This window comes from Nomia melanderi, chromosome 4 (genome assembly GCF_051020985.1).
Source record: "Nomia melanderi isolate GNS246 chromosome 4, iyNomMela1, whole genome shotgun sequence".
Taxonomy (NCBI): Eukaryota; Metazoa; Arthropoda; class Insecta; order Hymenoptera; family Halictidae; genus Nomia; species Nomia melanderi.
Genome location: NC_135002.1, coordinates 6,690,393 through 6,715,962, shown reverse-complemented (window position 1 = coordinate 6,715,962; position 25,570 = coordinate 6,690,393). Strand labels below are relative to the sequence as shown.

At 42.8% G+C, this 25,570-nt stretch overlaps 1 protein-coding gene across 3 annotated transcripts in view; it reads right to left on the bottom strand.

The window, feature by feature from the left end:
- Positions 1 to 25,570, bottom strand: part of SK (small conductance calcium-activated potassium channel) — a 297,154-nt gene that overhangs the window by 203,544 nt on the left and 68,040 nt on the right. For all 3 annotated transcript variants that reach the window (XM_076367256.1, XM_076367257.1, XM_076367255.1), the window contains 2 exons: positions 19,764 to 20,308; positions 5,797 to 6,067 (listed from right to left, as the gene is read on the bottom strand). In XM_076367256.1, the coding sequence (XP_076223371.1) occupies positions 5,797 to 6,067; positions 19,764 to 20,263 (771 nt within the window). In that variant the 5' untranslated portion in view covers positions 20,264 to 20,308. The remainder of the gene's footprint in view (positions 1 to 5,796; positions 6,068 to 19,763; positions 20,309 to 25,570) is intronic.

Genomic DNA, 25,570 nt, shown 5'->3' with positions numbered 1-25,570 from the left:
CAGGCGAGTAGTATAGATCTATCGTAATTCAGCCCATCCACCTACTTTCCATTCGCAACATTAGAATGCAAAAGTCTCTCGACGTTCTCCATTTCAACAGCACGACATCTGTGCACACTATTCCAAAAATATCCCTCCGCGAACGAACGCGACCTTATACAATTCGGTTTCCGTTTTTAACATGTCCACGTGTACATCGGCGCAACGGCCAATTCTCGCCGCGGAAGAGCCAGCGCGAGCTCGGCTTCGTTAATTCAAACACAAGCCACTTCAACGAGGAAAAGAGGAAATGGATGTCCGCTGTCAATTCGAAAGAAGAGGAGGGGAACAGTCATTCCAGCGAAGAAAGGGCCCCAATTACCCCTCGTGTCACGGTTGCACATACCGAGCCTCGATTCCATGCACGACAACCGGGAGTATGCTTATAATCTGTTGGCTTCCGGCCAAAATCACGTACAAAGCGCCCCCCTCGCCCCCCTGCTCTAGGTGTCCGCACGATACGAGGCGTTCCGCCGCGCCAAGGAGAGATAATTAAACTAACAATGTCGCGCTCCCCGCTTCCCCCCGGTTCCCCGTCTCATCCGTCGCGTTTCTTTCCCTTCGCCAGCCACCTCAACCCTAATTTTCGTTCTGCTTCCCGTTTAATGACGGCGCCGAATTCGCTTCAGCCCCGTCAGGGACTCCGTCTCCGGATAAATAAATTGATCGTTCTCCCGTGATCTATAGAGTGTCAAGAAGTTACTCGTCATTGTTAGATTCAATTTGCACTTTGCGGAACTGAGCGCGTAATATAACGAGAACGAAGTGGCAATAGGGAAACAGTCTTTTGAAAATAATTAGGATAACGTATCGAGTATTTCGATTGTAGCTTTCGATGGCAATTGAATAACGAGGTAGACTTGAACAAAGTTTTTGAAGTAGACGGGTAACATAGGTAAACGTTGTCTTGAGAAATATTGATTTTCTTTTGTCGAAGTACAAGAGAATTGTTCCAAATGTGAAAGTCATTTCAACTTCTAATCGTCTCTTTATAAACGTTTAAACCACTTCGGAGATACACTGTTTTGAAATATTGAAATGAGTGGAATCACTAGTGAATTAGTTGAAACAAGCGGCAGCTACTTGTCCGATCTACCTACAGTGACTATTTGTTCGAACCTGCTAGAGGGAACGCCGTGGCAAATGAAACTAACAGGAACAATTCAAACGCAATTAGCCTCTGTATCGTTCTAAAGACTGCAATTGAACTCTACGTGATACCAGGTGATCAATCACGCGTGCAGCTCTCTATCAAACACGTGGGAGCCTCTGCAATCAACGGGTGTGCGTTTCCTCTCGGAAGCGAGCGAGCGGACTACTTTTTATTCGTCGACAGTGCCATCTACGACGGGGAACGGTACCACCGGTTTTTCTCGGCGAGGATGAGCTTCTTATCGCAAGTCGGCTTTTTCATCCCTTACGGAGCATCCGTCGGTATCGAACTGTGCTACTTGGGGGTTGGTCCCGACTGGTGCCTCAACCCTCGGTTAGGTGGCGGCACCGGCGTTTCACCGGTAACGTCGGTTTTTCGAGAGAGGAACTTCAAATGATCGAAGTCTTTTCGTCATGTTTATATCGATAAATTACTTGCTCATGAAATTGGAATGAAAGTTATTATCTCTCTTTCTAAAGAAGAATCAGATGAATTTCTTGTATGGCCAATGCAAGAAATTTCTGGACCAAAACGTTCCCTTTGATTTTACTTTGTTGTTTTTTTATAGTATCTTTGGAATATGCGAATAGTGAATTGTACGTCTTTAATTGGCTGCGAAAAGAAATTCCTGCAGTAATTTTCAATGAAAAGCAAATTGGAGAAGTAACAGCAATCTTCACTTGATAAAATAGATAATATGTACGATATTTATCACTAGTAGATACAGTGAATACTGGTCGAGAAAGTTATACATTGAAATTCAAAGGTACGCGCTCCTAGCAAACTTCCCAATTCATTTTTAGTGTAAACGAAACCCAAAAAATTTCCACGCAGCATCGTTCGCTGAATAACGCTGTACCTGCTGGCGCACGAATTTCGCTTCGCCCTGTTTATGTTCCCTGAATAAAATTGTAGTCAAAGGAACGCGAGAGCCCATAAACGAATCTGGCATTCACCTGATGAATGGAAATCATAGTCGTCAAAGGGTAGCCTTGAAATATTTTCCCGGCAAAAGAGCGATACTTGATGAAGTCGGCTTTCAAGGGGAATACCTGTTCGAGCATTCAGCTATTTAATTGAATAGCTAGAGTCGCCTGCTGGATCATCAATGGCGGCTCAATTAAGGCTGGAAAAAGATTCTACGCGATTCGGGTCGAGTGGAATCGACACGATTGCTCGGACTCGCTCGTGGTAACAGTGAAGTTGTAAACAAAAGACGAAGACAATGCTATGGGAACAATCGTTATTGACACTCTGAACTTGGAAGATAGCGGACGTTCGGGACTGGATCGCGACACAATGAATGGTAAACATTGTTTAACGCGTTGAATGCCATGGGAGTCACCGGTGACCCCCAATTAAATCGAATTACTATAGTTCGTTTAATTGAAAGATGATTATTTGACATTTCTATATTATAAACAATGAATGCGGTGACATTGAGCAAGATCACCGTGCAATGATAATAACGCAATTCAGTCAAATGATTTAATATCATATTTTTTCCAGTTTGTGCATTTTGTTCTATGAAATCGTTCGGCGTTCAACGTGTTAAACTCGATGAACCTTCGTTTCTTTGAACGCATTCGCAGCTGTTGACGATGCATTATGTACCTTCACGCGTTCAATTACAATCATGTAATGGTTATTGTAGCAATGGTTATATCATTAGTGTATGATATATCGTTGAGTAGAATTTTTGAATATAAAAGTTGATTTGTTTAGAATTTTAAGGTTGTACAATGACGACTCGCTTGTGCAATAGAGACGAGTGATGCTAATAATGATGAACAGTTTGGAATCTTTCATATTCGAACGACGAAACAAACGTCATCGATGCCTATAAGGCAGTAAGAAGCGGCAGCTGCGAAAGCGTAAACAAAATAAAAAGTATTGCTGATTGGTTCCCGCACAACTATGCGAAATAAATCGCAGAGGAAACTCGCGGCTGCGTATCTCGTGTGTTTGTAACGTACACACGTGAGTCCGCAGAGTAAAGGGAACTTGAAAAGTGTTCATTAACACGTTCTGTGTCATGGAAATTTAAATTATGTTTTGCTTACGAACTGTATTGATTTTTTAAATAAAATATTAAGTTGTATTCAAGTTTCTGCTCTTGACCATGTGTCCCTTAGAAATACTTTCTTACAGAAATTGGCGTGTACCATATATGGTACATGTGGCATGGAACATGTTAATATTCAAATTGAGAAACCGATGAAGGATATTTGTTTGACTTCATTCCCAGCTGTCGAAAATTAATTACAAATCCTCTGTGATCGAGTTATAAACAATGAACCTAATCAATTCTGAAAATACTTGACCAAGTTAAACCACTTAATATCGAAGCATTCACTCAAATGAACAAGCTTATTTTTAAATATCTAACCGAACGGCACTAATCAACATCGGCAAATTTGACCAAACCAACCAACTTATTTCCAAATGCTCGATCAAATCGATCAGTCAACCAACGTTGAGCTCTCAACCAAACAGAACGAACACTACGAATCATCGCTAACCCATCTTGAAATCTGAAAAATTTCCATCCGCCAGCGACGAGCATCAATTCGCGAAATTCCTATTTACCCAGTGGTCCCGGGGGTCCTATCTCCGCAGAGGTTGCTCAGTCTTTACGGTTTCGTATCGCGGAGCCGGGTTCTCGGGGCGCAAGAGTAAAGAAAGGAGAGATGAGAAAGAGCCACGGGAAGGTCGCGCGGGCAGTCACGCGTGCGGAGCGGGGAATTGAGATTCCCCGCGGGTGGCGGGCGACGTAACAAGGTGACATCGTCAGTCCGGACACGGAGGAAGACGCGGAAGGCCGCGCCGCGGCCCAGCTGGCGGAGGTGCAACGCGAGAAAGGGCGAAGACGCATCGGGTGTGTGACACACTGGAGAAGACACGTGCTCTGGATCGCGGAACACAGATCGAACGGGTCATCATCAACGATACAAGCAACGGGGACAACGACACAGCGGCGCCAAACAACAGAAACGTTTCTCGAATAATGGACCCGATAGTTTTACAGTCTAGACAGTCGTAGTTATTCGAGGCTTCCGGATTCGAGTGTAGCGTTCAACAGGAAATTTTCCCGAATTTTTTATCGTCGCGGCACTTATCTCGTCGAGAGATCAAAGACGCAGTGATATATGATAGGTGAGGGTAACCAACAGTCTTTGACCCCAAGAGGAAGCTAAGGTTAGGCGGAATGTAATTCACATGTTGCGATTAACAATTGATACGAAAGTTCTATTCGATTGGAGCTTGATGCGTTATTAATTGGGAGTTACCGTAATTACGGCAATCTCAATTGTACATCAGTGACAACTGGAAATCACCGTAGTGAGAATTTCAATTGTAAATTAATGACGATTGGAACTCACCGTGGTCGAGTCGATTTCAATTGTAGATTAGTGGCGAGTGGAGATTGCGAATGATACTTCGGTATCGTATTAATTATTACATTAGGCGAAGCCAGCTGACGTTGGGAGAATTTTCGTATTGGACAAAGCCTCGAATAACGGAAACGTTTCTTGCTCCCCTCCCCGCTCGGACCTCACGGACACGCTCGTGCGGAGGACGAGACGCCTGGATGCCGCCGATCGCGATGTTCGACGGAATTTATTAGGAACAGACGCACGAGGTAATTTTAACGAGATCGACTCGAGTGTTTTCTGGGATTATTAGGCTGTTAACCGAGTCCTCGCATTTACGATTTTCGAATAAACTCGACCGGCGCAGGAGGTCCTCTTACGCGGCCATTCGCGTCTCGCTCGTAAAGCTCGGAAGCATATTTCTCCAGAAGTTTCGAATTTTATGCTGATCAGATTCTTTTACTCGCGTTCGAATGCATAGCTACGGAATTTAGAGGACACAGAGACTTGGTTTATAACCTAATACATACAGCATCGGTTTTTCATAACGCAAAACCACGCAGAAACATCTCCCCTTCAAGGGAACACAAATCGTAAAATACAAAACACACATTTCTATATAACAATCTAAAACATCTCAATTTCACAAAACAAAATACCCTTTCCTAATTCTCCCATAACAGGATCACCGAAAATCTACTTAAAATACCTCATGCAACTTAAAAATCCCCAAAAAGCATCTCGGACTAATAAAACCCTCGATGAAAGCCCGCCGTACAAAAGAGCCGACCAAAGGGAAATCGGAAAGACAAACTGCATTCATTAAGAACGCGAAAGGGCGTCCGACGACCCATATTCCCGGCGACAAAGGTCCCGACCGGCGCGTCGCGCCGGGACAGAGGGTTCCGCGGTGAATTCAGCCGCGAACCCGCGGAAGCAAGAATAAGGGAGGCACCGCGGCGGCATCCAGCTTCTTGTCGCACGATGAAAGCATGATGTAGTACAACGGAGACGCAAAGAAAGGCGAGTGGTTTCGAACAATCCAAAGGGGGGGTGGGGGGTGAGTGGGCGGATGGTGTGAACACGACGGGTGGCGGTGACGTGTGCGCGGGTGCTGCTGGGACAGGTGTACGTGGAAGTGTTCGGTGTGATGGCGGGGCTGGGGCAAGAGGGTCCGGATGCAAGGCAAACCCTTTTGTTTGATCGACGGAGCGCAGGGTCGAAGCTTACCTGACGGAATTGTCGAATGCCGCCATTGATCCGCAACGAGTCCGCAGCGATGCCGGCGATTCCGTCCCCGGGCTCGCGCAGCTGCCGCAGGGAGGCAGCACTCGGCGCGGTGCCCGCGTGCAGGGAGCAACAACATCCGGAACAACAGCACGCCGAGGCTTCCGGTTGCGAGCTCTGCCGTATTATACGCGTGCTCGGCGACGTCGTAACGAGGACCGGCGGCGGGGGCGCCTGGCACGGGCAACAGTGGTGCCCGCTCTTCACGCTCTCCCTGGAACAGACAGCGGAACGCGATTGTTATTGGCAGTGTGCGAACACTGGGCGGACGGTCTGCGGAGTTTCTTGGTATCAGGTTTTTGGGGGAAACAACGATGAAGTATATAGTTGTTTTGAGTTGTTGTGATACGGGATTAGGCGGTGGATTGATTTATTTGGGGGTTCTTGGGAGAGATAGGATTGAAGTATACAATTCTTTGATTTGTTGTGATATGGGTTTAGATGTTGGACTGATTGGTTGATGCTTCACTTGGGGGTTCCCGGGAGAGAGGGGTGAAGCATGTTTTTTTGACGTTGTGATGATATGGGTTTAGGTGAATTGATTGATTGGTTGATGATGATTTGTTTGGGGGTTCTTGGGAGAGATAGGATCGAGGTATACAGTTCTTTGATTTGTTGTGATATGGGTTTAGATGTTGGACTGATTGGTTGATGCTTCACTTGGGGGTTCTCGGGAGAGAGGGGTGAAGCATGTTTTTTTGACGTTGTGATGATATGGGTTTAGGTGAATTGATTGATTGGTTGATGATGATTTGTTTGGGGGTTCTTGGGAGAGATAGGATTGAAGTATATAGTTATTTGAGATGTTATGATACGGGTTTAGATGTTGGATTGATTGGTTGATGATGATTTATTTGGGGGTTCTTGGGAGAGCTGCGGTGAAAGTACATTTTTTGGAGTAAATGTGATGAGTTTAGGTAAATTGATTTATTCATTAATGATGCTTTAGTCGAGGGTTACCGGGAAACTAGGGTTGAAGCATATTTTCTTGAAGTTATTGTGATAATATGAATTAAGGTTAAGTAGACTTCTTGGAATTATTGTGGTAACATTGACTTTGATATTTGATTCGTCCATAATTTGACTGTAGAGTTAACTGTAGTTATTTAATTCAAAAGTTGACTGTAGAATTCTTGGAGCGAGTAGAACTACATTTTTGTCGCGTAGTTATTGCAACGGTATTGATTTAGATATACACCTGTGTATTGTTCTGATTTATTATTTACACTTGTTTCACTGATTGTCACTTTATTTGTATATCTAGCATTTCAACGCAAGAATAAATATCGGAAAGGAATGAATATACCGAAAAATAGTAGGAAGCTATTAATAATGCCGGACCATCCACATTTCCGTAAAATGTAATCGAGTAAAGTATTCCTGAAATGTGAGAACCATTTTCGACCAATCCAATATGTCAAGCATCGTTCATTCCTAAATGTCAGGTGCAGGTCAAGTAAAAGGTATATAGACCGTGAATGTTTATGCATTTGTTGCATGTTCGGCCCTGCCAAGTATAACAAAATTCATACTGCAATGAAGTTTCCTGCAGCCGTTACACCGTTACAGTGCGCACTAAAAACTTCCATAAAGAAACCCAACAGAAGTATGACTCCTGTAAAATAAAAAAAGAACTTTCCAAGATACCCCTGCTTAATCTTACTAAAACAAACAATCCTCTATAACGGAGACTCCAACTCGCAATTTTATCATCGACATCATCAATCATACCTACATGCACCGGCTCTGCTCAAATTGCAAGCATCACAACACAAAATTTCCCTAACAAATTTACGATCCACTTACAATGCAACCAGATCTACAAATTCCAACATCTTCGTCGATCCAAGTTTACAATGGACCATACATCGCTATAAGACAGAAATAATCAAGGGAATTATGCTGCCAAGTTCCCTTGCGTCCAACTTCTGCCCAAGAACTACCGAGTAGAAGTTTCCCTTAAATCCCCGGACAACAATTTTGATAACACTCGATCTGGCAGACGAAGTTACCTCCGCTTCCGTGGAATGTAAATTCGGGTATCTCGAGGAACGTTCCCGTGGAACGGTGCGCCGGCCGGGCAATAATTAAAAACCTCCTGCTCGTCAGCGGCGCGGCGTCTACCTGCATCCCCTAACGGTGAAAGGGTTAACAGAGGCGTCCCCTAATTACGTTATTACATTATCGCGAGCGTATCGATCGAGCTCACGCATCGTGCGTACGCCGCTAATGAAATTTCGCTTAATGAACGGGAGACGCTATTGTCGTCTTCGGCAGCTGGAGTTAATTATCTTATACAACTGGTAAACAGATTGTGTGCCAATAGAACTATCGCGGACAATGCCGCGCGCGTAAACGGGCCCGCACAATATCGTCGCGCGAAATGGCCGCCGCTGGGCTCGCGTCGGTGAAAGCGATCGCGATGCTTGCATGTAATAACTGGACCACCATCGGAAGAGTTTCACTGCAGAAGTGTTTGCGAATTATTTGGGTCATTGTTTCCACGCGGGATAAAGGGAAATTTACATGGAACGTCTGTTAAGAGAATAGTGAGAGAGGATAATTGAAGGAACTCGGAGCTGGAGTTTTCAGAATAATTCACAGGAACGGAGAATATATTATGGAGCAAACTTCGGTATAATTAGGAGAATAATATTATATCGATTGATTTGCGAGTTTCTTGAGAGTGCGTTTGTTTGCATGGCGTAACTATGATCTGAATAGTATTCTAGTAGCTACTTTCCCTCGTAAATCAATTTCTCCGTGAATATTATATTTCAATGATTAAATCTCGTTAATATTATAACGGTTCGCTAACGACGCGATTCGTTTTATTAAATCGTATAACACAGTGACACTGTTGCGTGTAACGCGGTGGTTCACTCTTAGCCCGCTCATGTTCCGGATCAATAACCACCGGCCAGAGATTTTAATCCTCGAATTAATCCTTCATTGGTCAGCCTGAACAATTAAAATCTCTGTGTAGTAACTATTGATCCGGAACACGAACGGGATACGCACTTTAATGGTGAACGGGAGATACACCGACGATACAGGTGACTGCGATGTCGGTGAACCGTCCAGATAATTTTTCGAAAAGGAAAGGAAAATCCTTGACGATGGGAGCCTCTACAGTCCTGAGACGCGAAACGTTCAAATCTCTAAATCAATTTTTCTCTGTGCACTCTGTAAGTATGCCGTTTCGAAGGAAGGCTGGTGAAATCAAATGAATAACTAATAAAATATGTAAGTAAATGTGTAACGTTCGTATTATAACAGGGACTGCTCTGCGATGCTGCGATGTTTTTGAACGAACGAGGCAAAAAGAAAGGAAGGAAGGTCAAAGGTTAATTCGTGATGAGTGCTCGTACGGTGACGAGGTATTTGACGACGACGAAGTAAATCCTTATCGACCAACTAAATCCTTATAAATAAATGTCAATATTTCAAATTTGTTTCAGTGCTTCAGTACTTGAAAACTAGACTTACTTCAGTATTTAATAACTGAAATTAAACATATTTAAAATGTTTGATATTTTGTTGATTACGTGTTTGAAATTTTGTCAAATTGTATTTTGTTCTGGCATATTGTATATAGCACTTTATTGGTTAGCAGTGGTCAATAGTGAACAGTACTGGTCACTTAGTGGTCAATAGTGGTCAGTACTGGTCAATAGTAATATGTAGTGCTTAGTACTAGTCAATAGTGATCAGTAGTAGTCAATAGTAATCAGTAGTACTTAGTACTTGTCAATAGTGATCAGAACTAGTCAGTAGTAATCAGTAGTACTTAGTACTAGTCAATAGTGATCAGTACTAGTCAATAGTAATCAGTAGTACTTAGTACTAGTCAATAGTGATCAGTACTAGTCAATAGTAATCAGTATTAGTCAATAGTAATCAGTAGTGCTTAGTACTAGTCAATAGTGATCAGTAGTAGTCAGCACTGGTTACTTAGTAATCAGTAGTAGTTACTTTCCAGACAAGAAAGATCACTTAGTGGTCAATAGTGGTCAGTACTAGTCAATAGTGATCAGTACTAATCAATAGTAATGAGTAGTGCTTAGTACTAGTCAATAGTGATCAGTAGTAGTCAGCACTGGTTACTTAGTGATCAGTAGTAGTTACATTCTAGACAATAAAGATCACTTAGTGGTCAATAGTGGTCAGTACTAGTCAATAGTGATCAGTACTAGTAAATAATAATCAGTAGTACTCAGTACTAGTCACTTACTGAACAGTACTAATTATTAATGACCACTATTAAAGCTTAAATCGAGCTCCCAAAGCTTCAAAGTCGATCCCCGAGTGTAGAATCCTCAAAGACTCTAACTCTGCAGAACTCTAAGCCTTCAAGACTCAGCCTTCAAGGTTCAGTTTTGAAGCCCCGAGGACTGCAGCGTTTTACAACTCTACTTCTATGCCGAACATGCCAGAGAAGTTTACCGTTTCCGCCGCGAAGCACCCTGTAGGTACACGTCCAACGTGTCTAAACAGCCGGCCTTCCGCGAGGTTAATTTGCAAGGGGCTACACGCATGGCAAACATTGTCTTACAAATAAGGAGGTTAAACGGGTACAAACGTGGAAAGTGCTGGTTCGGTGGAAAACGGAGCGGGAATATGGTAATCGGATCTGTCTCTTTGTATTTGATTACGAACGTCTGCGGTATTTTAATACCGTTCCACTGAAAGTTCACGCGCTAACAATTCTTAAGTAATTTCCATTTCTTCCCAACGTCCGTTCAGTTTCGTGCACCGTTCTCTGTCTATTCTTCGAAGACAATACGTCATTTTTTTTTATTCCGAGCAATTACCGAAGAGACATAGATACACGATAATTTTCGTTGAAAAAATAGTCGCCCGGTTCTAAGATATCCTGAGGGTAACATGTTTATCGGAGAACACTATCTGCAGTTCATACGACACTTTATATCAGTGGCCGCTAAGCCATGTCACGATAAGAGCTATATATTTCCTATCAGACACACCGGGGCTGCGCGATCTCTATTGGAACTGTATTTTACAGTCAACGTACGGTACGCTGGGTAACTCATACGATTCCAATAAATTCACATCTTTCTATAGTAATTAGACAACAAACATTAAAAGAATAAAGACAAACGATCCAAGAAGTTCTACGCTATTAGAATATAGAGTATTAACACAAAGATAAATGAATATAAAAAGCAATAACTTACACTAAAATGACTCGACAACCTCTAAATTTGCAGAAAATCGACTAGAATCCCTTATCGTAGTCAATCATGAAACGAATAAAAATCTCATCTACCACAACCTTTCCATTAGAAACCCTCCGTGTTCTCCGTCATCGAGTTTGTTACGAAGGTTGTTTAAAATAGATAAAATTCTGTTAAAAAAGTAAACAGCCCGTGTCTCGAGAGATACGTGGAGTGTCCAGCCGTAAAAGGGCGGCAGGAGAGACGAGGGAATAAAAATCGAAAATCCCGTTGGAAAGGGCGCTAAAGTGTGTCTCGACTGAAGCAACTAATTCGATTTTCTCCGTAGACTGTGCCGGTGCATCGTATCATCGAACCTCTTTGTCCATCGACTCTCAGACATGCGTGCAGTCGGGCTCGGAGCGTCGACGCAAAAAGGCTGTCGTCTCGAGGCGTCTTGATAGATTCCCCGTTCGCACGTAGAATTCACGTGTTCCGGTTCACGAGCGACTCCTTAGGCGGTGATAATGCAGTTGAAGTCACGGTATTACGTTTCGATCGCATTTAGCAACCCCGAGGTGTCGAACGATCTATTTTGCAATTCCAGTGTCAAGACGAGAACAGGGGACCTCTGTGTTTCGGGTAGAACTCTCGGCATACACCGGTTTCTAATTAAGCCTGGTGCAAATTGAGATTACAGGCAACGGTGTACAGTACCAGGAGAATCCATATCGCATCGTCATCAAACGATTTATAGCCTATTCAGCTGATTGCAATAAAATGGAACGAGATCCGCGATAAAATCTCGTAATACCGTCACGCCTTTCTTTTACTTGTTCGTTCTTCCACCGGAGAACTGAACTTTTTAACCAATTTTAGACACGGTTCGGCTATAGAGAAATGATATTTGTTGAAGTATCCGTTTTATCGTGTCGTTATAGAATCAATAGATGTTTCAGTCAAGTAGTCGGGATTAGCGAAGAATCAGCCGGTCGACAGGTTGGAAAAGGTGTATCGTTGTTCTGTTAAATTGAAATATAATTGTAGAGTTAAGAACCTTATATTTAATTGAGAAAACGAGCTTTTTTTCTGTTTAAGTAAGTTAGTATTGGCTTCAAACCGACCGGCTCGAGATGTCTCGAGATGCGACAGCAGCTTCCGTCGTACAATTTTTTGTCTTACCCTTAAGACAGAGCCGGGGAAGAATATCAGAGAGAATTCCCTGGGATCCACGAAAATCCTGCTTTATCCTACGTCGGACTAGCGTCATTCCACAGGTTTCACAGCCTCTTCCGTATATTATACACCAGCCCATATGTTATTTCAGTGGAAACACCGCGGCTCGCCATGCTTTGCACGTTACGGTTTCGCCCGTAGCGGACGCCGCCGCTCTCAAACCTTTTGAAAATGTGTTACGTTTGACAATTTTATGCTATCGCCGTCGGGGAAAATGATATTCGCATACGTCGAACGGTTCCCGAGTAGCGCCGCCCTCGAGTTTTATTGATAGATTTACTGCCGTTTGAAATTCAACGAAAAATAATGCCCAAGCACCGTACATTTGTATTCCTACCGCTAGACAGGAATATTTCACCGAGTTTACCTCGACATTTACTTAACGACTGCGCTGTTTGACTTTATTCGCTACAATAAATTCCGCAGAACATGTTTTATTCGAATCATCGAAATATAAAATGGAACTTGTTCGATTTCCTGGTTGCTCCGATTATTTTTTATATTCTCGATCGGCTCGATCGTATTTTCATCGTTTCGTCTAATTGATTCTATGAATACGAACGAACTAAGTCGATGCATCAAGATAGGCTACGGATAGAAAACTTTTTCAATATTCAGCTCTCAACGTCACGCCGTGAAATCTCACGATTCGACGACGGATATTTTTAATTCATTAAAAACGTGTTAACGTGTACTTTGAAATTCATTTAAAAGCGTGGAACTTCGTTGGAAATTTCGTTCCGGACGCACTGCTATTGAATCAAACCACCCGCTCCGGAATAAAACATTTCCCGCGTGTGTAGACAGTATAAATTTCCATGAATCCCCGTGTTTTCGGAGCGGAGAGAAAAAAGCTGATTGCGGGAAGCTTATAAAACGGAACACGATACCCTTCTACGCGACTCGGATAATCCTGCGTCCAGTGTTCATCGAATGCGCGCGATGCATCGACATTATCCGCGAAACGGCGGACCATTGTTGAAGCGTCGCGAAGGATTTCTGTTCCTGGGTACCCGGGAAACTCTCCGAGAATCGTCCCCTTTACAACAACGACCTTATTCGGCGAGTTCCAGTTACCCGATACTGGAGTCGAGGAGAATGTAATCTGATTATGAATCACTGGAGGCAACTCGAACGTAATTAATTCGATCACGAATTATTATTAATCTACAATTCAAATTGAAGTTATTTAACAATCTCCCAAAAATCAATAATTACCTGGGAGTGTCTTAATAAATTCAAGAACAACGATTCTAATGATAAATCAATAAATCATCTCGCACAACGTAGTCTATATCTACATATCACTTATTATTAATACTACCAATGTTGATCAACGTTTTAAATGAATTGTCCAAAAAAACGAATACTGAAACTCCATGATACAGTACATTAGTCATTGGCCGAATCAACGTTCAGCACGTAAAGAGTTAATTTCAGGTAGCAATTCGCGATTCAGTCAAAAGTTCGCGTTTCTACCCTTTGCACTGGAAAGTCTTTTGCTAGAAACGTTCAACGATCTTCGATAAAATATCGACGATGTTCGCGACTAATGTAACCGATTTAATCGGTGAATTGAGGGACGAACGTATTTCACTATGAGATTTCATATAATGACGCATTATTAAAGAGTTCAATATTAAACACGAAACTTTCTAATTTTACCGTATCAACCCAAGCAGCGAGAGTCACCTCCCGAGTGCAAAGGGTTAATCATTGATCTTACCGCACGAGCAGATTACATTTCGCTCAACTTTGGTCCCAGCAAAGGAAATTCGCGGCGGCCCCGTCCCAGAGAGAAAATCCGGAAGCGCGCTGAGATAGGACAGCACGATCCGCTCGGGCGACGATCGCTCTGCCAGAAGGAAATAACCACGAGAAATATTTTTCCGGGGTGAGACCGATTGCGTCACGAATTCCGACGCGAGCGGTCGCTTCGACGGGAAATGGCCAATTGTAACCCGGTTTCGGACACCTTGCTCTCCGCGGGACATCCCCCGAATGTCCCTTTGAACGAGCCGAAAAGGTTCGTCTTTGCCGAGCAAGCGATCGCCGGCACATGACGTGAAAGTGTCCCGCGTAAGGATCACTCGGAGAATCTTTCATGACTCTTTCTTCTCTTTCTGCTCCTCTTCCCTTTTCTTCGCACGCCTTTCGAGAAGAGGATCCTCTCTGTGCATTTCTGATGAAATGTTTCGGGACGTCTGACGGAAATATTCACGTGTCCGGCGCGTGACTTCGCTGCGGGATTAGATTTTGGTGGTATCAATGGAATTTAAATGTTTTATTTCTAAAAAAACATAGGAATAGATAATTGAATAAAATACAAATAAATGGAAACGATACAGCTCGCAGTACAGGTCATTTCTCTTCTCAGGTCAACGCAACTCTCGTAAATCTCTCGCCATCCGCACTTGAAAATCACTCTTTCCCCAGAAGCATTCTTCTTACTCACACTTCCAACAAATTCTCAAACACACCCTACGCTCGCCACCACCCACTCATCATCCTTGCTTACGCATCCCTTGGGGAAACCCACCAACCCTTGGACCTGGTCTGTGTCTACTAGGATACTACATATATTTGATTGCCGAGCACACGTGGAATTGAATTATGGAAACTATTTTGATTATATGTGAACGGATAGCTTGATATTTAATGATACTTGATATTTACCATGTATTCTGTATAATTTTAAATGTTTAGAGCGGAGATTAAATAGATTGTAAGGTCGCTTTTCTGTTTCAGGTTTCTCGGTCTACTCGGGGAATTAAGGTTCCCACTGTTTTCACATTGTCGCGTTGAATTTATAATTTTACAGAATGTGTACTTAATACTTAAAATAGCCGGGCACTGTTGCAAACGACGCGGTGATGAAAATGTATAAGGTTCGAGGAGAATATTTCGCGCGGGTATCTTTATTCATTACTTGAATAATCAGTGATCAGAGAGCAGTTTTTTAAAAGCCTTCCACTGTGTCGTCGCTGTGCTGGAAAATTGTAAGCTTCGACACTCCGGTGACGGTGTACAGACATATCAACGATGTGTCAATGATCGGATGGAATGAACTCCGTATTCTGCGCTTTATACCGAAATTCAGAAAAAATTCCCTTTAAAGGGAACTACGCGAACGATATTGACAATTTCAAGCTTCCCACGCTCGAGGCGGTTTCAAAAATGTTACGTGAAGTCCAACAGGGAGCCGGTGCAGTCGAGTTTCCGATAAATGGCATTTTACCAGTGTGAAGCAGTACTAGTTACATTTAACAAGTGTTAGAAGGATTATACTCGCGATATATCGGCAGCAGTGATATCTAAAATTCTTTCGTCGAATTACAGATCCGATCGGAAGTATCGTTTTACATTTTTAATTTATCCGTTTTCACTCTTCTATCTTACCCTTTCAATTTTTCATTTAAAAGAGTACAAATTTAACACAAACGTCTCGAGTGTTTACGCAAGAATCATTCACGAATTATTGACACGTCTGTCCAAATATTTTCTTGATCTTCCTAGGGTGGAAAGGAAGATTGGTTGGTAAGTATCTTTCAGGCCAGGCAGCCGAATATAATGCGAGCAAACGAATGAAAGCGATTCGGGAGATAGAGTGCCGTAAATAGAGCTTCACACGGCTGGAGCAAGATGGCTTCTGAAGGATATATAGCAAGAATCTGGCCAGAAATAGGGTAGGAGATATTTTTTGTGCGTCAACGACTCCGAACGAGACGAGACTGCCGGGATTATTGTTGGCCATAGGTCATCGGGATGAGCAATACCTACGATTCCATCGATTAAAGTATTTTAATCAGACTTACGAATCCGGAAACATTCATTTCAAACATGTCGACAATTTACCTGATGAATTTTATTCGAAACATCACCCAAAAAGCCTCTAATTAATGTTATCAACCGCAATAATCAATGTACAAGGTCGAAGATATTTCAGATAACATCATAAAGTAATTATAATTCTAAACATCCTCAAACTTCTTAATAACAGTACTAATAACACTACTGTATCAAGACGCCCGAATAAAAAAGAAATTGCATTGTTCACGAAATACACAAAACTGCGTTTAAAATGCAGGTCACATTCCTATTTCTCCATCGAACATCTCCTAAGCCATCAGGAATACGTTTTTCGCTATTTACGGTCAGCCGTTACCGTCGCCGTAATTTGTGAGCTTAGTACATTAATTAAATGCCACAAATTCCCCGGGCATCACGGTTGCCTCGTAAAGTACCCGCTATCTAACGCACAATTCCTTGACAAACGGTTCCTATCTCCGGGCTGGAAAATCCGCGACCCGCAATTTTGCTTTACGACTCGCGACGGGACAGGGATCACGGCGAATTTGCGAATAGGAAACGATGGCGGGCGTTTCCGATGCGAGTCGGTGTACTGATGTGGATCCGAGGAACGAGGTCGGCCGGTTTTAACACCGCCTAACAGAAAGCCGATTCCCGAGGCAGCGGACTCACTCAAGTTATTAGCTATAAGGGGATGAATCGCTTTCCGTTCAAACTTCTCAATGAACCCACCCTTCCGGAACGGGTTCCGTGCCCATGCGCAATGTTCGCGCAATTATTCGCCGAATGATTCGACGCTTACCGTTCAGCCCTGAACGAATTAAGGGGCGGCGTGTTCAATTGCATCCGAAAGGTACAATTTATTTGCAAATTCGAGCGGCGCGAGTGCTCGCGAAGAATTAACGCTCCGGGCAAATTAATTTCGCACATTGCCGGACGTATAGATGGGAAAATTCGTGTTGACATCGTAAAAATAAAAGGTTTCCAGTCGCTCCCAGATAAAATCGGGCATAAAATCATTACACGTACGATTGAATCACGAATCCGACGGATATAAGATAACCCATTGGATCCCGTTCGTTCCGTATCATTTCAGTTTCCTGTGAATTTCGTGCAAATAATGAAATTTACAAGAGGTCTTCAACGGTCTGCGAGAAATCTGCGAAGTTCCGGGGGAGTTTGTAAGCATTTCAGAGGGAAAACGTTCCGGGAGGCGAATTCACGATAAAGCGGCATTTAAGGGGTCATATTCAGCGACTCTTGCCTTAAACATTCGGAACTATGGCGCACGGAGGATTCTTCGCGCTGCGTACTGTTGCGGAGCTTCTTCTCGGCGCGGCGAGCCATCGCATCGCATCAGCCGGAACTTCGGAACTCCGACAGTTCCATAAATTGAAACTTTTCCCGCTACGGTATTCCGAATATATTCCCGTGTCTGACACTGTGTTCGCTTGGAAATTCGTTCGGTAATCGTCCGATGGCGGCCCGCGACGTGGAATAACAGACGTACGGTCGAATATTTCGCGGGAGCCGCCATTAGTACGGCCAAGGAACGACCCGCGAATAGGAGTTTAATTACGGGGGAAACGACACCCCGGCGAAGTTTAGTGGCACAGTGAAACCAGCGGTGCGTTTTACGAACTCTTTGCACCATTCGCCGGGGCAACGAGCGAATTAGTTCTTGATTAATCATTCTCGCGTCTAACTGCGGCTGATTAAATTCATCAACTACGAAACTAATCATTGCTGAGCTGTCCATCGTAAACTGGCTCAGCGTGAATAACGATCTATGATTATTTCATGCGATGCTCAGTGCGATTTTGAAATAATATAAACTTGAATGACTCGCTTGACTGTTCGAACGAATAGGGAATCGTTCGAAGACTCGACAACTCGAGGGAAATACTTAATTCGTAAGATACGTATAAATGAGATGTTAATTATGTGAAACAAGGGGAATGGTTAATGGAACAGTGGAAGTAAATAAAGATTTTTAAATATGAATATGGAAATTAGAGTTCGAGGTAACCGTTAATCAAAGAGAGCCGGCAGTTATTAATGAACCGAACGGGAGAAGATAAAGTCACAGTATATTACGGACATGAAAGAATAATAATCCTCAGTTGAACGAGATAGAATTCTTTTCCAGCTGGCTATCGCCCTTTTAAAGGTATGCAGATGGCTATCTGATGGCTACGATGTTAAACGTACGCTGGAAGAACTTTCTACATTCAGGTCAAGTGATAACATCACCAAAAAGGGGAACCATCCTACAATAGCGCGCTTGAAACGTTCTTATGCAAAATTCAAGGAACCGACGAGGAGGAAAAAAACGATGTTCTCACCTTTAAGGATATCTTACCGGAATGGACACGGGGAATAAATTTAGTGGAATATTCACCTTGGAGCGTGAGATATGTGTCTTCGCGGGCTGACTGTTCTTATGAAACATCCACGAATAATGTTGATATCGCACGCAATTCCATTTTACATTGCGAACACGACAACGACATCATGAACATATTTTAACCGTTGAATTAAACATAATTTCACCAAACGTACGTAGACAGAAACATGTTCAAAATGACGGCACAAAACTATTCTGTAAATAGATGAAATTGCTCCGCGTTATTTCGAAATTAACGTTTAATTCCCGTGTACTCCACGTTTCCACAATAATTCTCACTAGATTATCCAACTGAGCTGGCTCGTACACCGTTCACGATACCATTAGATATTCAGAAATATAAACGCTTTATTTAATCATTCTCCATGTAAGTAATTCGAACTACCAGTATTTCACGTTATTTTCATTTACAGTCCTTTAACGATAAAACACAACTCAATACTCAATACCTCGTCTACTCGATCAATAGTCCAACCCCAAGGAACAGAGTCCATTAACTCTTCAACCCCACCATCAAACTACAAAGTCCCAAAGAAATAAACCAAGCAATCTCCGACTCCTCTTAACACATTGCGTACCGGCTAATTTTCAAAAAACTGAACTGTGCGGAAGGCAATTTTCACTGAGGTCAACTTATGTCACTCATAGAAAAACTCAGATATATTGTTATGTAATATATTTTAAATAGATAATCAATTCGAATCAAATTTTATATTTTCTTCAATACTGTGGTAATTAGCGAAGCTGCATAGCTAAATGTCTGTATATAAAAACGAGATTTCTCGTTACCACGTAATGTATTAAGAGAGATGCATTAACACTAGAACTACCGACTACTTAAACTGACTTTTACCAATTTCTTTATGAAAACCATAAGCGTGCGTTTATTGCGATTTCAATCGAGCTGCACTTCAGTTTCACTATTACCGAATTAGTTCCGTTAATAATTTTTCGTAGAAGTATCTGTATCTTTTCAGTCATTGTAAACGAGGAAATCAGAAATAAGTCATTCTGAACCATCTGGTAGTTCTAGTGTTAAACGATGTATCTCAATCAGTTGACTGAATAATGAAAGGTCGCGTGTAACTTAGCGGTATTAAAGGTAACGCGGTAAGTCACACGTAGCTGAGAACAAGTGCTAGAGTAGCTGTCTTTATATAAAAACGAGATTTCTCGTTATCGGTACGCAATGCGTTAAAGACTTACTATTACACCGCAACTCTGACAGTTTTTACCATACAACTCCAGGGCAATAAAATTCGAAAAGGAATAACGTCTACCTGGAAACGCTGCGCGCAAGGTGAAAGGCGGACGAAGGCGCCAGGGAGTCCCTACGGTCGCATCGACACCTGTGCTGATGGGACGTCTGCCTGGACCGGTAAATAGTAGGCACGACCGGTTGCTGTACTTGCGTCTGCGTTTGCGTCTGCGACTGCGTCTGCGTTTGCGTTTGCGGTTGCGGCTGTGGCGGCGGTTGCGGCTTCGGCTGGGTGTCGCCGAGCCTGCAATGCAGCTCGATGTCCGGTACCGATCTCGATGCCAGATCCTCGGTGGTGCCGCTCTCCTCGGAGCCGCCGAGCCCCGAGACGGACAACTGTGGCGAGGCGACCAAAAACGTCGCCCGATCCTGTCGCGTGAGCACCGGCTTGCCCTGAGACGCCGCGGCAACCACGACCGGCGGGGGTGGCGCCCTGCTCAGCAAGGCGGCCGTCTCCTCGCTCGAACCGTAATCGGTACCGTTACCACCCTCCTGCGAGCCGACATTGCCGTTCGTGTTCATCTTGGCGGCACCGTTCGCTCCTCTGTCTCGTCACGTGGCCATTTCCTGGAACAGACGATCGAAATGTCGATTAACCCTTTGCGCTCGTATCAGTTTTATTCGCAGGTGTGCTTCTTTGTCGAGATATTTTTCAATTGGATCACGTCGTTATGTTACTTTCAATGTTACTAGTGTAGTATCGTAGTTTTAACACATTGAGCGCCGATATTAATATTTTCGTTTTCTGTTTATGTTATACATATGTAATAATCCACCACGAAATAAGAAACTGTATTTTTTCTATAATTATAAACTACAAATTTCGATTTTGTTTCTATTTTTCATTTCCGTTGAATTGTATCTGACGAACATGAAATTGAAATATACTATTTCACGAAAATGTATAATGTTTCGAATATTCCTTTTTGTCGGCGCTCAGGCTTTAAATGTCTCATAGGTCGCCAGCGCTCAATGTGTCAAGGCAGTAGGACAGCGAGTATTTTGAAAGACAGGAAGACGGCCGTAAAAGAGAAGGAGACTGACGGAGACGAGGCCCAAGGGTTGGCTGTACTCGCGTCTGCGTCCCGAGCGATGCGTAAGCGAGGATGATGAGTGCGTGGTGGTGAGAGTAGGGTGTGGTTGGGAATTTGTTGGAAGTGCGAGCGAGAAGAATGCTTGTGGGGGAGAGAATGATTTTTGAGCGCGGATGTACAAGATCTTGTCACTTTTTCAAATGCATTTCAAATGAAATATCGTAATAATGCAGAGTTATCGAGGAAAAATTGCAAAATGAATTTTCCTACCGGTCTTGGTTGGATCACGGCGCGTTTAGTATTAACACTAGGTTTACGAAGCGTGTACTGAATTTTGCAAACACTGTTTAGTATGTGTTTACGTCAACTTTGATTGATGCGATTATAACTTCCAAAATCCGAATGAACATGAACTTTTCTAGAAGCAGTAGAATAAACCGGGCAAATGTCTGTGAACCTAGCGTTAAAGTCTCGTGAAGTATGGAAAACGCTTTAAACACTAGTAGCGAGGATCTGCTATGATTATCTTTGAGATTTTATTGTAGAGAAAATAATGGGAAGAGAGGGGAGTGAATGAGGGAAGACAACCTGTTGTGAAGAATGAAAGATTTCCGGTTAAAGTGCAGACACATGCCTTTTCTTAGCAATGTAGTGTCCGTCAATAGAATCACATAGCAATTAACCTAATATTGTAGATAAAACATCCAGTGACAGACCTATTTTGCACCTGTGCTGTCCTGAGTGCGTATTTCTGGTAAACACAGAGTACACGAGGTTCATTTGCCAGAGTGATTAATTTTACAGAATGAAAAGTAGACAAGTTTGATGGAACCACGCATAAGAAACCAATAAAATATTTTGGTTCTGGGATCTGAAGATACTTAAAGAACGGAGTTAGTCACTCTGACCTATGGACAGGTCATGTACCGGTTCGGTACAAGATATTTCGGCGAGAGTAAACGGAATTAAGAGAGAGTACAGGATGAGTGGGGTTTCGCTTCCAAAAAGGGGAACTTCGAGAGGTCCGCAAATATTCCGCAGGTTCGTAAACCTCGGTCGAAGTGCCTGCCAAGTTTCTTCTACTACTTGTTACTTCTCCGACGTAGAAACGCTACTTCAATATCAATGCACGGTGTTCTTTTTGTATGACTTCACAAACATATTTTGCAGCATGAGTTTTTAGTATTTTAGACTCGTTTTCTACATGAAAACTGACACTCTTACCGTTAGAGCGTCGGCAACATAAAAACACACTAAATTTTTCATTTGAACGCCTTCCGTTGTCGCGGTAACAATGATTTCGATCGTTTCTCCAGAAAATCATGTTTTCCATACGCAAACGTTCGTCGATTTTCATCGAAGGAGAATTTCCGCGCCTTTGGAATCCACTTGGTCGCGGAAGTTCTTCATCTCCCGATGATTCAGTGAAATCCGAAAATCAGTGTTACCAAGTTTTCGAGAAACGCGTAAACGTCGATTCCCAGGCTCTATGGGTAAAACAGATTGGAAACGGACGTGCCTGGGAACGCCGCAACGGGCTACTGTATCGCGAACGGTCTTCGACTTCTCGGGACCGTCATCTCACCCTTCTTCCCAGATTTATCGCCCGCCGCAATTTTCCCACCACAGTCCCGTCACGTTTCCGCTGCAATACACAAGCCCTGGACTTAACGACGGCATTCGTAAATATCGTTGAGATTTCCGGGGAAATGTGGCGTTGTGAAATTGGAGTTCGGCTGGCGAAGCAAAATATTTGATATTGCCCTTGGAAATCTCATTATTCCGAATTCACCTCGGTAGAAGTCTGAGCTTCAATTCTGTGCTTCTAAAATCTTGTACGTTTGTTCCTTTGCAGTGATTTTTGAGAAATTATTCGATATCAAGATCGATTTACTGTATCAGAAGAAGTAATAAGTATGATTTTCTCATTGTTAAATGTAAAACCATCGATTGGAGTTTGTCATCGAGAAGTTTGATTGATCGTTAAGGAGGCTGGTGATTAAAAGTTGAGAAGAATCCGGGCAAAGCATTGAGAAAATATCGACAAACACGGGAGGAAAGCGCGACGAGTCCCGTTACTCAAGATTCACTTAAGTTAGCCCTAGTGAGCTGTTAACTTCGCCACGGAACTTGCGCAAGTTTTAATTGGAGGACTACGGGTGGATCCAATTGTCTGCTGTTTGAGCGAACTTTCGATGGTACGCAACACAGTGCTAATTACGATTTCGACTGCCGGGAGATCGCCATTCTTCTGGCGAGCAAGCTTCAGTCGAACGTGAAGTGTTTGCTGAATTTGTAAATTAGAGGAACACGTGTTTCCGTTAACGCTACGGTCGACGGAACGTTCCAAACTATTGGCTTGTTAACCCTGACAACAGTTGTTTGAGCTGTGTCATCGTATTCCTTAAAATATTTAGTCGTTTCCACGGTAGGAAGAATATCACATATTACTTCAAATCGACTAAAACATGAATGAAAACTGTAAAAAATATAAATTAGTAGAACCGTTCAGTATACATTATTAACCCTAATCGATCACTTATGAGAATAAAAGGAACAATTAAAACATTCTTTTTGTTTATGGAGCCCAAATTTTAAAAGTCCAAAAAAACTTTTGAAAATGCAATATGAAGTGATCAGAAAATTTAAGTAAAAATTCAAATGTGGTTCAAAGTAACATCGTGGTCCGATTAGGGTTAAGTGAATTAACTTATTAATTTGCATTTTTTCCCAAACATATTTTTATATTTTTAGAAAGACGCAGCTGCGTATTCATTGCTCATAGTACCGGCGTTAATACTCACTACATATTTCCACGATAAAAAGGGGGAAACACGTACGAGGAAATGAAAGAAACAAAAAGCGAGCGTTCTACCATTTCTCCTTCCGACTCTACAGCGCTCGAATGCGCGTGCGGTCTGCACACGGCATCTCCTCGAATTGCGCTGGACTCGCGTCGCACAAAAAAGCCAGGATAGCCTACTGCTCATCCATTATTCCTCATTTATCCTCCGTGGAATTGAAAGCAAACGCGAATTTCATTTCCATGATTGCTCCGACACATGGCGCTCGCTGATGATCACGTTCTACCATTTTTTTCGTTCACTTCGAGATCCTATTTCGCGCCTCTGATCATTTTTGTGCAATTAATGCCTGCATTCTGCTTACGCTATCTCATTATTCGCAACTTCACTGCACAACGTAAATGAATTTCTATTTACTCATCATTTTCTGTATTCATATGTCCCTTTTACTCAAAATTCATCGATTCGTTGAGTAACAGATCGATGTCGATACGCGTGTATCATGATTTAACTGAAAATATTTGTTCATTAAAATCTAAGGTAAACTCATCGGAATAATCATCGATTACACGGGGTGCAGTGGTATTTAGTTAGTATTAGTCCAAGGATGTTTATACACTTGTAACGCAGCCTCGTTTTCACGATTTTTCCTCGTTTCCCTCGTTTTCGCACTGATGAGCTCGTTAGACCCATTCCCTCCTTTTATTTCGAAGCTGTCTCGCGCACACTCCCGTTTGTTTTAAACGCTTACCTTCGCGACGCGCGTAACGTTTCCGTACGAATATTCACGAATATTTACTCTTAGCTACATTCGAAATCGGAAAGCACGCGAGTGAATCAAGTCGAGCGCGATTAAACTTGATCGCTGGATCGGATCGTCAGATCTTGATCCGTTGGATACACGGCCAACTTCGCTCTGCTTCGTTTAGTTCCTTCGGGATAACTGCTTCAACGTTATTAGCCCTCTCTGCGATATTTCACCGGGGACGTAAGCACGAAAGAAATCGTTCTCGCTTGCTACTCCGAGGATTTAGAACGCATTTATACTAATTTACTCGCTTGAGACGCGGTGCTCGTAAGCAAACACGTGGAAATTGTTCCTTTCACTACGGAATGTTGAATGTTATCGCGATCCATGTGCTTGCCAAACACTTTTTCAACAGTTCTTCGAAAGTTTCTGCTTTCGCTAATTATACCAACGACTCTGACATTATCTCTACAGACGACAGTACAATAAACGTTCAATTCTCAAAACAGAAACTCGTAAAAGGCAAATTTTCCAAAATGAACTTGAAATCTTTCCAAAAAGAGAAACTTTCATATTCAAAATTAGAAAGCCAATTCGTCATCGAGACTCCTGCATAAATTCCAGCGAAACAATTGGCAACTGAATTTCATTTTCAGTCGGATGTTCAAAGTTCGGTGGATCTGAATACTTGAACAATAATTCCGCAGGACTCTCAAAGTTCCACGGGGACGCGTGATCCACCTGCATTTTCCCCGTTCAAAATCGATCCTATCTGCCAGAACTAACTCCACGTTACGGTGTCAAGCTCAATTTCATCGGGCCCGACTTGACGCGGCATTAACGCCGGTAACGTTCGTCTGTTCCTCTCGACTTAAAGGGTTAACACTGTCGAAACGCGTTCGAGGCCGAGTTATCGAACTTTTATTAGCCCCGGATCCCGACCGCCGCGTAGAATCCAATGACATCCAATTAGGAGTTGTAACGACCGTGACCTCTCTGAAAAGTGCTCATTAGCGACGTCTGCGCGCGCGATTCGTCCCTTAGCATGCCGAGGAGATATGTAAGCGTATTTCGCGCGTTGACAGTCGAGTTTTCAAAATGTGGACGAAAGTTTTCGACGAAATCATTTAGCGCGGAACTCCGTCGCGCAAGACTAAGGACAAAAGCAATATTGATAAACAGACATCAACGATTTGCTTAATTTTCGATCACGCGGTTCTACTCTTATCCTTTATTTCGTATT